Raw genomic sequence first — 14,732 nt, 5'->3', positions numbered from 1 at the left:
AGGTAAAGTGGCTGCAACTAGCTCAACGTAGTATCTTATTAGTTTCTCGGTAGAAGCAGTTTACTGCAACTAGCTCAACGTAGTATCTTATTAGTTTCTCGGTAGAAGCAGTTTATTTAACACACTGGAATTCAGCCTCAACTTATGTTGTTAGTATCTTGCGCCAAAAACCAGACACCGACAAATTTACTGTGAAAATACATGTGACTCAGTGAACAGATTAATTTGAAAAGCCCAATATGCACATTTGGTATAATACAACAGGCTGTGCTTACCTTTTTATTTTTGGACCGGTCCTCTGTTCACCTCGCCTCACGATCTCACCAAAGGTCAAATCTGCACCTCCTCAGCACACCAAAGATCCGGGTCACACGGCACCAAGTTGTTGAATTCTCCCAATTCTTTGAATCTTTGGGCTGAAGGAGGGACAATACTCGGTGTATAAATGCTCAATCAACAATCATTTATTTCCATATAATTCAACAGTCAGAGCATTACAACGTCCGGACGGGAGAGATGCTACCAGAGGGTCAGGCACATGTCTCAAAATGGTGACGGGTTGCTCAGCTTTTTATAGTCTCTAGTGGCCCCCAGCTAGTCGTAAAAGCCAAAACATCACATTTTTTCTCTGTTACAGCGCCTAAGTTATGACCTCGGCAGTTGTCTCTCTGCTTTCTGTAAGGTGGGGGTGTGGAATGTGGTCTATCTATCTCCCCTGTCTTTAGACACAGAGTCTCCTGCTTACAACCTTCTCTTCATGATTCAACAATTAAGCATGTCAAGAAAACAGTGTAACACATTCCCAGCAGATCAAGGATACAGAGTGATGCACATTTATCTAATGAACTAATATGTGAATATGTTCTGTTAACTCAAAAGTATAATGAGAACTAAACTACATACAGCTCACACACTCTATATTAAAGGGTATAATGTGATCTACAGCAGTATTCTAATTCAACTACTTTGATTACATATATAAGGTAACATATAATAACAGAATAATCTAATAGGATCCGCAATGTTTATGTTGGTTTTGTTAATTTCCGTTGGAGAGTCGCGAGCCTCCCCATGATGGTATCAAACTTCTGTTCCATGGTGTTATCATTCTTTTGATTCTGAGACCTCACAACTGCAGTGATCCGTTCCGCGATGTTTTCCAACTGTCGCTCAAGGGTCTCATTTTGAGCAGGCCTCTCTCTGATGTTTCCCCTCATACGCTCAATGGTGTTGTTTTGAGCCTTCACAGCAGCTGCAAGCGTCTCCAAGGTGTTGACCATATTACGTTCGTTGTGAGAGGTTGCGCCTCATTCCATTTCGATTCCAGCGGGCAGCCTTGGGGGGGGTTTGAACAGCCGGTTCCGCTCTCTTATTTCTCCGATAAACCAGGGCTAAGCCAACTCCGATCAGCATGAACCCTGTTATCATGGTTCCGAATAGATAGATATCTTCAGCGTCCTCGATCGACAGTCCCGCCAGGCACATGATCCTCCAGTTCTGCCACCCGTCCATCGTGTATCCGGCAGGGAAAGTCCCTCCAGGGCACTCAGGCTCTCCCGAGCCCAGATTTCTCGTTGAGAAAAGGGTGTCAATAGCATTCAGAGACCAGTTGATCAAATAAATAATTTTTCACCCATTGCAGTACAACCCCCCTGATCCCGTACCGTTCCAGTTTATTAATTAATGTCATGATTGATTGTGTCGAATGCTTTCTTGAGATCCAGAAATACTCCAGCTGCATACTGTTTCTGATCTATAGCATTCGTAATGTCCTCAATTGATCCGATTAATGCCAGAGATGTTGATCTTTTTGATCTGAATCCATATTGACTGTCAGAGTAATTTATATTTATCTAAGAATTTGTCTAATGTTTATTAAACAGGTTTTCTAGGATTTTGGAGAATTGTGGTAGTAAAGAAACAGGCCTGTAATTTGTGAAGTGGCGTCTATCCCCGGTTTTATACAGCGGCACAACTTTAGCTATTTTCATTTTGTTTGGCACTTTTCCGTCTGAAATGATAAGTTGCAAATATATGTTAGAGGTCCTACAATTCCTTCAATCACCTTCTTGACGATTTTCATGTCAATATCATTACAATCAGTAGATGTTTTATATTTGCACATGTGTACAATGTCAATTATTTCTTTTTCCTCCACTGATGTGAGGAACATTGAGTTCCTATCAATCAGGTTTTCACTACAGTCTACTGATGGCAGTGACTCAGGAATTTGTTCACCACCCCAATGCGTTTGTCAGTCTCTCAGTTTCCTCTCCACTCACTCGTGAACAAGACCCTAAAACCTGCACTCATTGGTGAAAAATACAGGGCGCCAGTGGTGAACCTGCCAGTTCTGGTATTTTATAAATTCGGGCCCTCAGACCATGAAGTCTGTTTCTGATTGTTTGGTTAGAGACATTCACACCAGTGGCCTGCTCGAGATCATTATGTAGCCTAGCAGTGCTCATCTTGTTCCTCCTTGCACAAAGGAGCAGATACCGGTCACGCTGATGGGTTAAGGACCTTCTAAAATCCTGTCGAGCTCTCTGAGTAACTACCTGTCGTAGAATCTCCTCTATGCTCTTGAAACTGTGCTGGGAGAGACGGAAAACCTTCTGGACTATCTGTGTGACCTCTATAGGGTTCAGGCATCCCATCACGCTACCAGTAATGACACTGGCCCCAGTCAAATGCAAAACTAGCGAAAAGCAGTCAGAAAAGATAAGGAGGGAAAAAGGTCAGTGTCCTCCAGCTGTGCAACCATTCCTTTTTGTCTCGTTGTTGCCCCTCTAGTGCATTGTGGATTTCATTAACACCAAAGCAGCTGAAAATGACTAACAACCTCCTCTGCTACTTTCCTGACCACAACAATGTCCCACAAGTTTAACTGTCTTGATGCTGTACTCGGATTAAAAAGGGTTTTTTGCTGTTGTACTTATACAGTCTTTTCTTTCTTTCACAGAAACATTGCAGGGCGAAAGTAAGTTTTTACTGAAATAAACAAAGAATGTAGTTCATAGTTATACTATATTACTAGTATAGTTTTTCCTGACTTTGTTTTTGTTTTTGCTCTGATGTAATGTGTTCAATTGCATTGCTCTCATACAGTCTTTCCTTTCTTCCATAGGTGCTGGAAAAAAAGCGCGCAGTAAGCTTGTTTTATTCGTAACTTTTTCTTACTTCAGTAAAATGTATATGGACAATTTTGTTGTAGTACCAAACATGCTTTAATGAAACTGGTGAATTCAAAAAGCGATCCGCCACTTTGGGGAAAAAAAAAAAAAAAAAAATCAAATTCTTAAACTAAAAATAATTTTTTAAATAATAAAACTAATTACAGAATTTTGCACTTGACGATGCTCAATCATCCAGGTAAGTAAATCACCAAAAGTTGATTCTGTTCATCTGGACGTAGCGTCCTGCCAAAGCAAAAACCTGTAGTGATCCCGTACGTGTCAGGAGTATTGGAGAAGTTGAGATGCATTTTTTTCTAAACACCGGGTCTCTGTGGCTTTTAAACCCCAAAACACGCTGCGCCAAAAATTGGTCCACCCCAAGGATCGGTCCCTCGACACAGAGTAACATAGTGTACGCTGTTAAGTGCAGGAGGATTGTCAGGATTTATACATCGGGGAAACCAAACAACCTCTGGCTAAGAGGATGGCACAACACAGAAGAACTACCTCGTCAGGCCAGGACTCTGCAGTCTTTACACCTACAGGCCAGTGGACACTCAATGATGAGGATGTAACATCCTGGACAGGGAGGAACGCTGGTTTGAGTGCGGAGTCAAGGAGGCCATCTACGTGAAAAGGGAAAGACCGTTTCTCCCACAAATGCTACGTTCAGATGATCAGAATCCACTTTTGGAGATTTTGCACCATATTTTAGCGCTTTAAAAAAGCGCAACTATACAGTGTGTACTATATCTATTAAATATAGACATAGTCTAGTTAAATATAAAAAGTTTTCTAGGCCCTTTTTTGGAGCCTTTTCTGTTAGAGCACAAGTTTCTTAGTAGCCCAACAATTTTTATTCATGCATAAATATGTGTTATCAAGGGACTGTTATTTTGAACTTAATAGATATTCAATCTCTTCTTAAACAGTCCTACACATTATAATAGGTGTCCTTACCTTCACCAACTTCCTTTGGGCGGTGGCTTTTTACATGTACACGCAGAGGCTTCAAAGGAGTAATGAGGTGAGTGGGAGCTCAGATGTGATTGTTGCTTAAAGCAGAGATGTAAGGATGTCCAACTACACATTTAATCCATATTTAATACACTCAACAAAAATATAAACACAACACCTTTGTTACTGCTCCCATTCCCCATGGGATGGACGTAGAGACCTAAAATTCATTCCAGATACACAATATAACCATCCCTCCCAAACAGCGGTCACAAATCAGTCCAAATGTGTGGTAGTGGGCACATCTGCTATATTGAGATAATCCATCCCACCTCACAGGTGTGCCACATCAGGATGCTGATCTGACATCATGAGTAGTGCACAGGTGTACCTCAGACTGCCCACAACAAAAGGCCACCCTGGAATGTGCAGTTTTTTGCGCTATTGGGGGTCTGGGGACCCAGAACCGGTCAGTATCTGGTGTGACCACCATTTGCCTCATGCAGTGCAACACATCGTCGCATGGAGTCTATCAGATTGTCAATTGTGGCCTGGGGAATGTTGGTCCACTCCACTTCAATGGCTGTGCGAGGTTGTTGGATATTCGTGGGAACTGGTACACGCTGTCGTATACGCCGGTCAAGCACATCCCGAACATGCTCAATGGGTGACATGTCCGGTGAGTATGCTGGCCATGCAAGAACTGGGACATTCTCAGCTGCCATCTGCCCTGAACAATGTGAACCATGATTCATCCGTGAAGCGCACACCTCTCCAACGTGCCAGACGCCATCGAATGTGAGCATTTGCCCACACAAGTCTGTTACGGCGACGAGCTGGAGTCAGGTCAAGACCCCGATGAGGACGACGGGCATGCAGTTGAGCGTCCCTGAGACGGTTTCTGACAGTTTGTGCAGAAATTGTTTGGTTGTGCAAACCAATTGTTCCAGCAGCTGTCTGGGTGGCTGGTCTCAGACGTTCTTGGAGGTGAACCTGCTGGATGTGGAGGTCCTGGGCTGGTGTGGTTACACGAGGTCTGCGGTTGTGAGGCCGGTTGGATGTGCTGCCATATTCTCTGAAACGCCTGTGGAGACGGCTTATGGTTGAGAAATGAACATTCAATGCACGGGCGACAGATCTGGTTGACATTCCTGCTGTCAGCATGCCAATTGCACGCTCCCTCATTGCTTGTGGCATCTGTGGCATTTTGCTGTGAGACAAAACTGCACATTCCAGGGTGGCCTTTTGTTGTGGGCAGTCTGAGGTACACCTGTGCACTACTCATGATGTCAGATCAGCATCCTGATGTGGCACACCTGTGAGGTGGGATGGATTATCTCAATATAGCAGATGTGCCCACTACCACACATTTGGACTGATTTGTGACCACTGTTTGGGAGGGATGGTTATATTGTGTATCTGGAATGAATTTTAGGTCTCTACGTCCATCCCATGGGGAATGGGAGCAGTAACAAAGGTGTTGCGTTTTATATTTTTGTTGAGTGTATAAAAATAGTGCAGTTTCAACAGTATTCTCTCAGTTTTTCTAAATCATAAACAAATGCTGCTATAGTACATGAAAGAAATCTTCCAGCATGGCTAAATGTGTAAAATTACAGAAAAAAGGAGAATAATTCCCATAAATTCACATAAAATTCCAGTTTTTCAAATAAACTGTCTTCCTTTGTGGAATTGAAATTTACAGTAATACTGAAAAGGAGGAAATTTGATGTTTTGTTTTTTTAATGGTTATTATTGAACTCTTATCTAATTACTTTGTTTTGTGTATTATGATAGCAAGGTCTTTATCAGTAGAGAAAATTGTGAAAAGCTATGACAATACAGTAAAACGTCAGAAATCTGAAACTTCTCCATGTGTGTGATACCTGTGGCTTAAAGAATACAAGGGTAGGGCTGGGCCATATCATACCGTTCACGGTAACATCGGTATAATGTTGGGCAACGATAAGAAAATATCGCGATAGAATATGGGTGAAACACGCATGTGCAGTGCCTTTGTTTTCATACGCACATGGCGGAAAAAGCATGGCGGCGACGGAGAATGAGAAGAGCGAAAGCGGATTGATGAATGAAACCAGAACTGGGGCCCGTTCTTCGTACGTCGCTTACTACATCCAAGATCAAATGACACATCCAAGACCAAACCATCGCGCTAACCGTGAGCTCGCCAATCCGGTTCCCCGAACACACCTGCTGTTGACGATCAGTACAGTTGGATGAAGTAATGTGAGATCACTGGGTGCCGTAAAAGGGGCTACGCATCGATAGTAGAAACATTGATCGGCAACCCTCTGATTGGTCGGCGAAAATGTCGAAGGAGCGCGCTCGGTATTTTTCGGCAGCAGAGCAAGAACTCTTGAGTGAGGGATTTCAGGAGTTTCAGAGTTTAATTAAAACGCAAGGGAACACTGCAAAGGCTGCAAAAGCAAGGAGAGAGGGCTGGCAGGAAGTTGCTGACAAATTAAACTCGTAAGTAATTTAATAATAATAATAATAATAATAATAATAATAATAATAATGGAGTGGATTTATATAGCGCTTTCCAAGGCACCCAAAGCGCTTTACAATGCCACTATTCATTCACTCTCACATTCACACACTGGTGGAGGCAGCTACAGTTGTAGCCACAGCTGCCCTGGGGCAGACTGACATAAGCCAGGCTGCCATATCGCGCCATCGGCCCCTCTGGCCAAAACCAGTAGACGGTAGGGTAGATTTATTATATTATATTATATTACATTATATCATATTATATTACATTATATCCTCTTTCACATTAGAGCCACAACAGGACCCACTAGCACATGGGAACAAGTAAAAGTGAAATATAAGAATATTCTTCAGAATGGTAATATTTATCACTTATATTGCTTGTCGTCTCTTGGAAAGAGACCCTGGAATACTCTGTTTGTTTGTTCATAACAGCAACCAAGAAAAGGGCAGAGCAAAAAAAAGACAGGTGGTGGTCCTGCACCCCCTCGTCAACAAGTTGGTTAAGTAAATAATACCCTCACGGGAATATCGATATCTCTCTATGAGCACACTGTCGCGCTGAGCTAAAGGATCCTGTCTGTCCCGCAATATACGCTGAATTCTGAGGACTCTCCTTATCAATCTTGCACCTTCCACAATGGGTGGCTCGCGTAAACGGACAGGACATGACTGTGACAGACTTCCCAAATCCACCTTCGCTTTTATAGCCGTGGTCTCCCATCTTGATTACACAAAGTAATTTACTATTACTACTCTGAAATATGAATTACATCTGTAATAATCACATACATGTAATAGAATGTTAATAGTACATTTCCCTTTTTTAGGAAATGACCTGTATGTATCTGTGTGACATCAATAAAAGGATCAAGTGCTGCAGGATCAAGTACTGCATTATCTTTAGTTACATTGATAATATTTATTTATGGTGAAACAGTGGTGGAATATCGCTGTTGCTTTCGTATAAATGAAGCGGACATACCTGCGTGGCCGCGATCTAATCCTGTTTACATAAAGTAAGCCTGCTCCCGAGCAGGTTTACGCTTACGGCTCTGTTGCTATGGCAGCAAGTCCCGGATGAGCTTCGGGGAACCGAACGATCCAAGATCACACGAAATCGTCAACAATCAAATCCAGCTAACTTACTTAGCGAGGTACGAAGAACAGGCCCCAGGTTTGTAAAAATGCTGCAGCTTCACTGGTGTGGAACTGGTTCAGCTTTCGTCCGTCAGATACACAACAAAGCACTATTTTTGGTAGCGCATGCTAGCGGGCCGTCGTTATTACCGTGTTGTTTGGAAAATACGGCACACTTAAAATCAATCCTTTGATTTTTCTGAAAGTTGACAGAGCCCCTTATAATCCCGTGTGCCTTATGTATGAACTCTGGTTGTGTTTACTGACCTCGAAACGATTTTATGTGCACGGCGCTCGAAAATCTGTCAAATGTTTCAGTACGACTTTGCTAAGCTACGAAGCCGCACCGCTTGATGGATTGCCGGAGCATTACGGCTATCGTAGGCGGAGCGATGCGTACTGTGCTTCAACATAATATTACTGTATTGTGTGTGTGTGTGTATAAGCTCTTTTTAAGTTTTGTGGATATTATACATGGTTATGCTGAGGATATGTCGGCCAGTTTCCACTGGAAATGCCTTTTGGTTAAACTGTCAGCGAGGAATTTGCATTTGCACTGTTAAATTTTTACATAACTTGGACATAAAAAACAGCTGCTTGTTTAAGTGAAAATCATTGGTTATTTTTTATTTATTTATTTATTTATTTATTTGCACTAATAAAGTTGTGGAGTTGTAAAGAATTTTGTCTCGTGTCAATTATATTGTCAGTTATATCGTTATCTCAAATTTTCAAAAGTATATCGTGATAAATATTTTAGGTCATATCGTCCTGCTCTATACAAGGGTATAGCAGCATTTACCCAGACATATTGTTATTCATCAGAATCAGAAGATCAATTCCTGTATAATTTCTGTGAGAACATGACAGAGTATGTGTTAAACTTTACGTAATAGCAAATTTGTCACTTTGATGAGGAAATTAACTTTGACTTTGGCTTCTGTCTCATTTCTGCTTCAGATTCCAAACTTGAAAGAAGAAGAGGCGATGACAGTGGTACAGATATTTTTTTTAAGACTGTGGATGCTACTGATGGATGCTACACTGTGACTGAAGCTCGGAGAATTAGGATCCAATTAAAGTTGCAGTTATTTGAAAGCATGAAGTGAGAGGGGTGGGCTCTTGCATGTCTCTATTATAAGGGGGGGATCTGAATATCACATCATATCACAAATATTTATGAAAGGATTTTCATGAAAGCCTAGTCGCTGTGCTCGATGGAATGAAGTTTAAACTAGATTTTGAATGACAAATGCAGATAATGGAAAATAAAGGTGCAAACAAACTCAGATTTCAGTGACAAACCTTTCAACCACAGTGTAACAGCTCGTGTTTACTTAGGACATTGTCTCTTTAATATAATTTTTAATATACTTTGAAATGTTTTCAACTCAGCTATTTGTGACTGAGTCTTTATTATAGTCTTACTTGCTAATGAATTTCAGTAATAAGAACAACAGAAGTGATTTGTCTGTTTCTTAACATTTGTGGAGTCCACTTTGTGTTAAACCCTGGTCAGGGTGTTTGTGCTTTAACAGTATTATTTTCTTCTCTTTTTAGCGTAACACATTTCGCAGCGACATTGGAGAGGGTTCCATTTTATTAATGGTAATTTTTTACTATACTACTACTTTCATAAACGGTGCCTTTTAAAAGACTTAATGTTTCACACACGTGGTTTCCTTGACTGATGGTTGAATTAGACCAGAATGGATTATAAAACAAACAGAAACGCAGCCTTGACTGATTTAATAATAAGTTTGCTTTTTTGTCAGAAGGCATCAAGTTGTAGCTACTAAAATGTTCTTTTCCAACAGCTCTTGAAAAAGAATAATAATCCAGGTCTGTTTGTGTGCTCCATACTGGACTTCTCTCTGCTGGGAAGAAACACACAGTTCACTGGGATAAATTTCTTTTGCAAGGAGCTGAAAAGAGAAGTGATTTTCTTTCTTTCTTTTTTCTTTTTTTTGTGGCTAACAATTTTATGTTGAAAAGAAATTACCTGTTTTTTGCATTGGGAAATTCAGTAATACACCATTCAGAAATTATCCCTTTTGCAAGTTTTTTACTAGTGTCTGTACAAATATGGGACATACAGGGAGTGCAGAATTATTAGGCAAGTTGTATTTTTTTTAGGAATAATGTTATTATTGAACAACAACCATGTTCTCAATGAACCCAAAAAACTCATTAATATCAAAGCTGAATGTTTGTGGAAGTAGTTTTTAGTTTGTTTTTAGTTTTAGCTATTTTAGGGGGATATCTGTGTGTGCAGGTGACTATTACTTTGCATAATTATTAGGCAACTTAACAAAAAACAAATATATACCCATTTCAATTATTTATTTTTACCAGTGACACCAATATAACATCTCCACATTCACAAATATACATTTCTGACATTCAAAAACCAAACAAAAACAAATCGGCGACCAATATAGCCACCTTTCTTTGCAAGGACACTCAAAAGCCTGCCATCCATGGATTCTGTCAGTGTTTTGATCTGTTCACCATCAACATTGCGTGCAGCAGCAACCACAGCCTCCCAGACACTGTTCAGAGAGGTGTACTGTTTTCCCTCCTTGTAAATCTCACATTTGATGATGGACCACAGGTTCTCAATGGGGTTCAGATCAGGTGAACAAGGTGGCCATGTCATTAGTTTTTCTTCTTTTATACCCTTTCTTGCCAGCCACGCTGTGGAGTACTTGGACGCGTGTGATGGAGCATTGTCCTGCATGAAAATCATGTTTTTCTTGAAGGATGCAGACTTCTTCCTGTACCACTGCTTGAAGAAGGTGTCTTCCAGAAACTGGCAGTAGGACTGGGAGTTGAGCTTGACTCCATCCTCAACCCAAAAAGGCCCCACAAGCTCATCTTTGATGATACCAGCCCAAACCAGTACTCCACCTCCACCTTGCTGGCGTCTGAGTGGGACTGGAGCTCTCTGCCCTTTACCAATCCAGCCACGGGCCCATCCATCTGGCCCATCAAGACTCACTCTCATTTCATCAGTCCATAAAACCTTAGAAAAACCAGTCTTGAGATATTTCTTGGCCCAGTCTTGACGTTTCAGCTTGTGTGTCTTGTTCAGTGGTGGTCGTCTTTCAGCCTTTCTTACCTTGGCCATGTCTCTGAGTATTGCACACCTTGTGCTTTTGGGCACTCCAGTGATGTTGCAGCTCTGAAATATGGCCAAACTGGTGGCAAGTGGCATCTTGGCAGCTGCACGCTTGACTTTTCTCAGTTCATGGGCAGTTATTTTGCGCCTTGGTTTTTCCACACGCTTCTTGCGACCCTGTTGACTATTTTGAATGAAACGCTTGATTGTTCGATGATCACGCTTCAGAAGCTTTGCAATTTTGAGACTGCTGCATCCCTCTGCAAGATATCTCACTATTTTTGACTTTTCTGAGCCTGTCAAGTCCTTCTTTTGACCCATTTTGCCAAAGGAAAGGACGTTGCCTAATAATTATGCACACCTGATATAGGGTGTTGATGTCATTAGACCACACCCCTTCTCATTACAGAGATGCACATCACCTAATATGCTTAATTGGTAGTAGGCTTTCGAGCCTATACAGCTTGGAGTAAGACAACATGCATGAAGAGGATGATGTGGACAAAATACTCATTTGCCTAATAATTCTGCACTTCCTGTATTAAAAAAATATATATATATTTTTAACTTGTCAGCACGCAGACATTTTTTTTTTTAATGTACCGGTCCCAAATTACAGATCCAGGTTTATTTTGATGGCAAGAAAGGCCACTGAAAATGTTAGTATGTAGTATGTAAAGTATGTGTGATATTTAAAGCTAAAATTCTACAGAATTTGAGACGAATGACTCTTTACCAGTTCAGCCAAGAAGAGGGTTCAAGCATCCAACCATAAGACGGTTCTTGGCTATGAAAAGCACCTGGTTGTTGTGCAACTGGCTAAAGGACATTTACATTAATTGTCACGGTTCTGGGTCAGTTTGACCCAGTATTTTGAGTTGTCATGTTTTTGCAGGTTTAGTTTAGTTCCATGTGTCATTTTCAATTCAATTTCTTTATTGTCCCACAAGGGGAAATTAGTTTAGCAGCAGGAGGATAAGAACAAACAGAACAATACTATAAAACAATAATAACAATATTGTTTTTTCTGTCTGTCTCTGTGTCGAGTCTGCGTCTTTGTGTGATGGTTTCTTGTTCCTGTTTTATTGTGAAGGTCTGAGTCTCGTGTGAGTGTGTGTTCAGTTTTACCTCTGTCTCGTCTTGTTGATTACTCTCAGCTGTGTTCCCCACCTGTGTGTAATCTCCCTGTGTTTCTGTGTGTATTTAAGTCGCGTCTTCTGTGTTTGTAGTTGCTGGTCCGTCTGTGTATCCACCATGTCTCACCCATGTGTTCTCCCTGCTGTCCATTGTCATTCTCCTCTGCTCGTTCTCATTCTTGTCCAGGTTTCTGCTCTGTAGTTTAGTTGTTTCCAGTCTAGTTTAGTTCGTGCTCCATTTGCTGTTTGTCTATATTTATTTCGTATATAATAAACCACCCTCACCCCTTTACAAGTGCCTGCTTTTGGATCCTCTATTTCCCACACGGCTCATCTCACTCGCCGTGACATTAATATTAATAGGGGTGGTTGATCTATATATTGGAGCATGCGTGTATAATTCTGACACGGTGCGGATTAGAGAATGTCCAAAATAAATTCAAACATTTGCACCAAATTCTTGTTTTCGTAAAGTTATAAAAGATGTATGCTTTTATAACAGTCCCAAGAAATCCCCAAATTTCCACAACGATGCAAAAAAAAGATTTAGGCCACATGACTGTCAACACAGACATTTTGTTTGACGCATGGATTTTAAATGTACTTTCACTTACTGACTACCTCTATTTCTATTGTATTGTCTGATACATGGAGGTCTAAGCTACAAAACTACTTAGGTTTTGGAAAAGATCACAGTTCAGATACACAGCCCAGGGTGTAAAGCGAGCTCTACTCCGCTCCACTTGAAAGCTTACCCAAAGATATGGACTACGCAGCCATAACTTTTGGACTGATAAGAGCTGACTACAGCCATTCATTCTGCCACAGAGACCCTGGGCATTTTCTCTAACAGGCTGTAAACATACTCAAGGGACCTGATTAGAGCAACTGCAGATTGGGGACTGCAACAGTGGCTTGATTTTTCAGCTGCCTGGGTTAGATCTGTTCTAACCCAGCTTAGCTGTCGCCCCCCTCGTGCATCTACAAGTGTCCAGTCTCAGTTTGTTTGTTTCACGAGTCAAGCAAACACTTGACTTGATAATACACAGACTAAACACTTCTCTCTTTCTCTTTATCATACAGACACCTGAAAGTTCCATCATCATAAATTCACCTGAAACCACCATAATTGAAAGCCCTTGCCCACACAGAACACATCTTTAGAAGTTCCGGACTGATGAGAAAATCTTTTCTAAATTTGGCCATCGCAGAATCTGGGTACGAGGATCTGCTCTATACAGCTTGTTAACACTCCAGATGAAGAAAAGGTGGTCTGTGAATGACTCTGAGCCCTAAGGAGGATAAACTTGTGAAGAATGTGAAGAAGAGTGAGACCGAACAAGCCGCAGCATGCCTATTCATGTACCTGCTCTGCAGTCGCAAATCAAGAAGGTTTTGTGGATTACCCCAGCTCCACGTCCAAGCAATAAACTGTCCACCTCATGTAAAATGTTTTACTGCTGTACTGGTTTTAAGTGACCAAGTTCTTGCCAGAAGAACTACACCGGGCTTGTTACATTAGGAATATTGGTGCCGATGAGGGAGTCTGCCGGCATCTAATCCAGCCCAGTCACATGGTTTATTAATTAAACTCCCGGAGAGCAGCCATTTGGCTTTTCTACCTTTAAAACCCAGAGAGCAGCCAAATGGCTTTTAGCTAGGCTTTAGCTTCAGCGAAGTGGAAGCTAAATTGGCTAGTCATTCATATGTAAATTAGGTTGTTACCTGGGAATTCTGGAGGGAGAGGAGTGGGGGTGTGTGGATGAGGGGGTGGGGGAGCTGCTAAAAGCTGTGAACTTCCTTTTGTGTTCGTCTTGATGCATTCTCAATCATCCAGGGAAATAAATCTCCAGAAGTCACCAACTTGGAGTGTTTCAGTTTGCCATCTTAGGGAGAAATCAACACACATGGGTGTATGTTCTTTGTTGCTGAGATTTATTGATAAAAACAGTACAAAAAAAAACAAAAAAAAACAACCATTTGTACACATATTTACAAATGGCCTGCTGAGTGGTGCACGGAGCATGTTCATTGGTTCATGGACCTCCCTGAACTAATGGCATTTATTGCAATTGTCATCTTGCGGGGGGTTAACAGGGTTCCATCTCTAAATGACTGCTGGTCAGCAAACCTGGGAAACCCACAGATCATTGGAACTATGGCATGAAAGAGCTTCCAAGACAACATGCAACACCTACGCTTTGATGACAAGTCCACCCGCAGTGATCGAGCAAAAACTGATAAGTTCGCTGCAATTTCCAGTGTGTGGGGATCATTTGTCACCAACTGCATCACATGCTACAACCCTGGTCTACATATCACCGTTGATGAACAGCTTTTCCCATCAAAGACTCGGTGCTGTTTCCTGCAGAATATTGCAAGTAAACCTGACAAGTTTGGGATCAAGTTTTGGGTGGCTTGCGACCTAAAATCCAAGTACCATCCAGTACTATCCATTTATCTTATTTCTTAGGTGTTTTCAACCTCTGCTGCCACGCTGATGGCATATGCGGCCAAACAGAAGAAGACAGTCTATATTCTTAGCAGCATGCACAGCGTGGTTCAGACTGATAACACTATCAAAAGGAAGCCAAACACTGTCACCCTTTACAACAAAACAAAGTGTGGCGTGGATGTGATGGACCAGATGGTTCGGGAGTACACTGTCCGCAGAGGAACACGGCGCTGGCC

At 41.5% G+C, this 14,732-nt stretch overlaps 1 protein-coding gene and 1 long non-coding RNA gene across 5 annotated transcripts in view; one reads left to right on the top strand and one right to left on the bottom strand.

The window, feature by feature from the left end:
- LOC146670845 (uncharacterized) overlaps window positions 1-626 on the bottom strand; it is a 372,233-nt gene extending 371,607 nt beyond the window's left edge. For both annotated transcript variants that reach the window (XR_014911377.1, XR_014911376.1), the window contains exons 1-2: window positions 499-626; window positions 276-416 (exon numbers count right to left, since the gene is read on the bottom strand). This is a non-coding gene — a long non-coding RNA (uncharacterized LOC146670845). The remainder of the gene's footprint in view (window positions 1-275; window positions 417-498) is intronic.
- Window positions 1-13,749, top strand: part of LOC146670844 (uncharacterized) — a 58,820-nt gene extending 45,071 nt beyond the window's left edge. For 2 of the 3 annotated variants that reach the window (XM_085402961.1, XM_085402960.1), the window contains exons 10-15: window positions 2,963-2,980; window positions 3,128-3,148; window positions 4,109-4,203; window positions 8,745-8,780; window positions 9,345-9,392; window positions 13,125-13,749. In XM_085402961.1, coding sequence (XP_085259087.1) covers window positions 2,963-2,980; window positions 3,128-3,148; window positions 4,109-4,203; window positions 8,745-8,780; window positions 9,345-9,392; window positions 13,125-13,205 — 299 coding nt within the window. In that variant the 3' untranslated portion in view covers window positions 13,206-13,749. Of the gene's footprint in view, window positions 1-2,962; window positions 2,981-3,127; window positions 3,149-4,108; window positions 4,204-8,744; window positions 8,890-9,344; window positions 9,393-13,124 lie in introns of all 3 variants that reach the window. The other variant, XR_014911374.1, reaches the window with a different exon arrangement.
- The last annotated feature ends 983 nt before the right edge of the window (window positions 13,750-14,732 follow it).

Source organism: Rhamphochromis longiceps, linkage group LG4, assembly GCF_057381845.1.
Source record: "Rhamphochromis longiceps isolate RC_006_pf linkage group LG4, R_longiceps_female_GT1.1, whole genome shotgun sequence".
Classification (NCBI taxonomy): Eukaryota; Metazoa; Chordata; class Actinopteri; order Cichliformes; family Cichlidae; genus Rhamphochromis; species Rhamphochromis longiceps.
The sequence above is the reverse complement of the archived record's forward strand: the minus strand, read 5'-3'. Positions and strand labels throughout refer to the sequence as shown.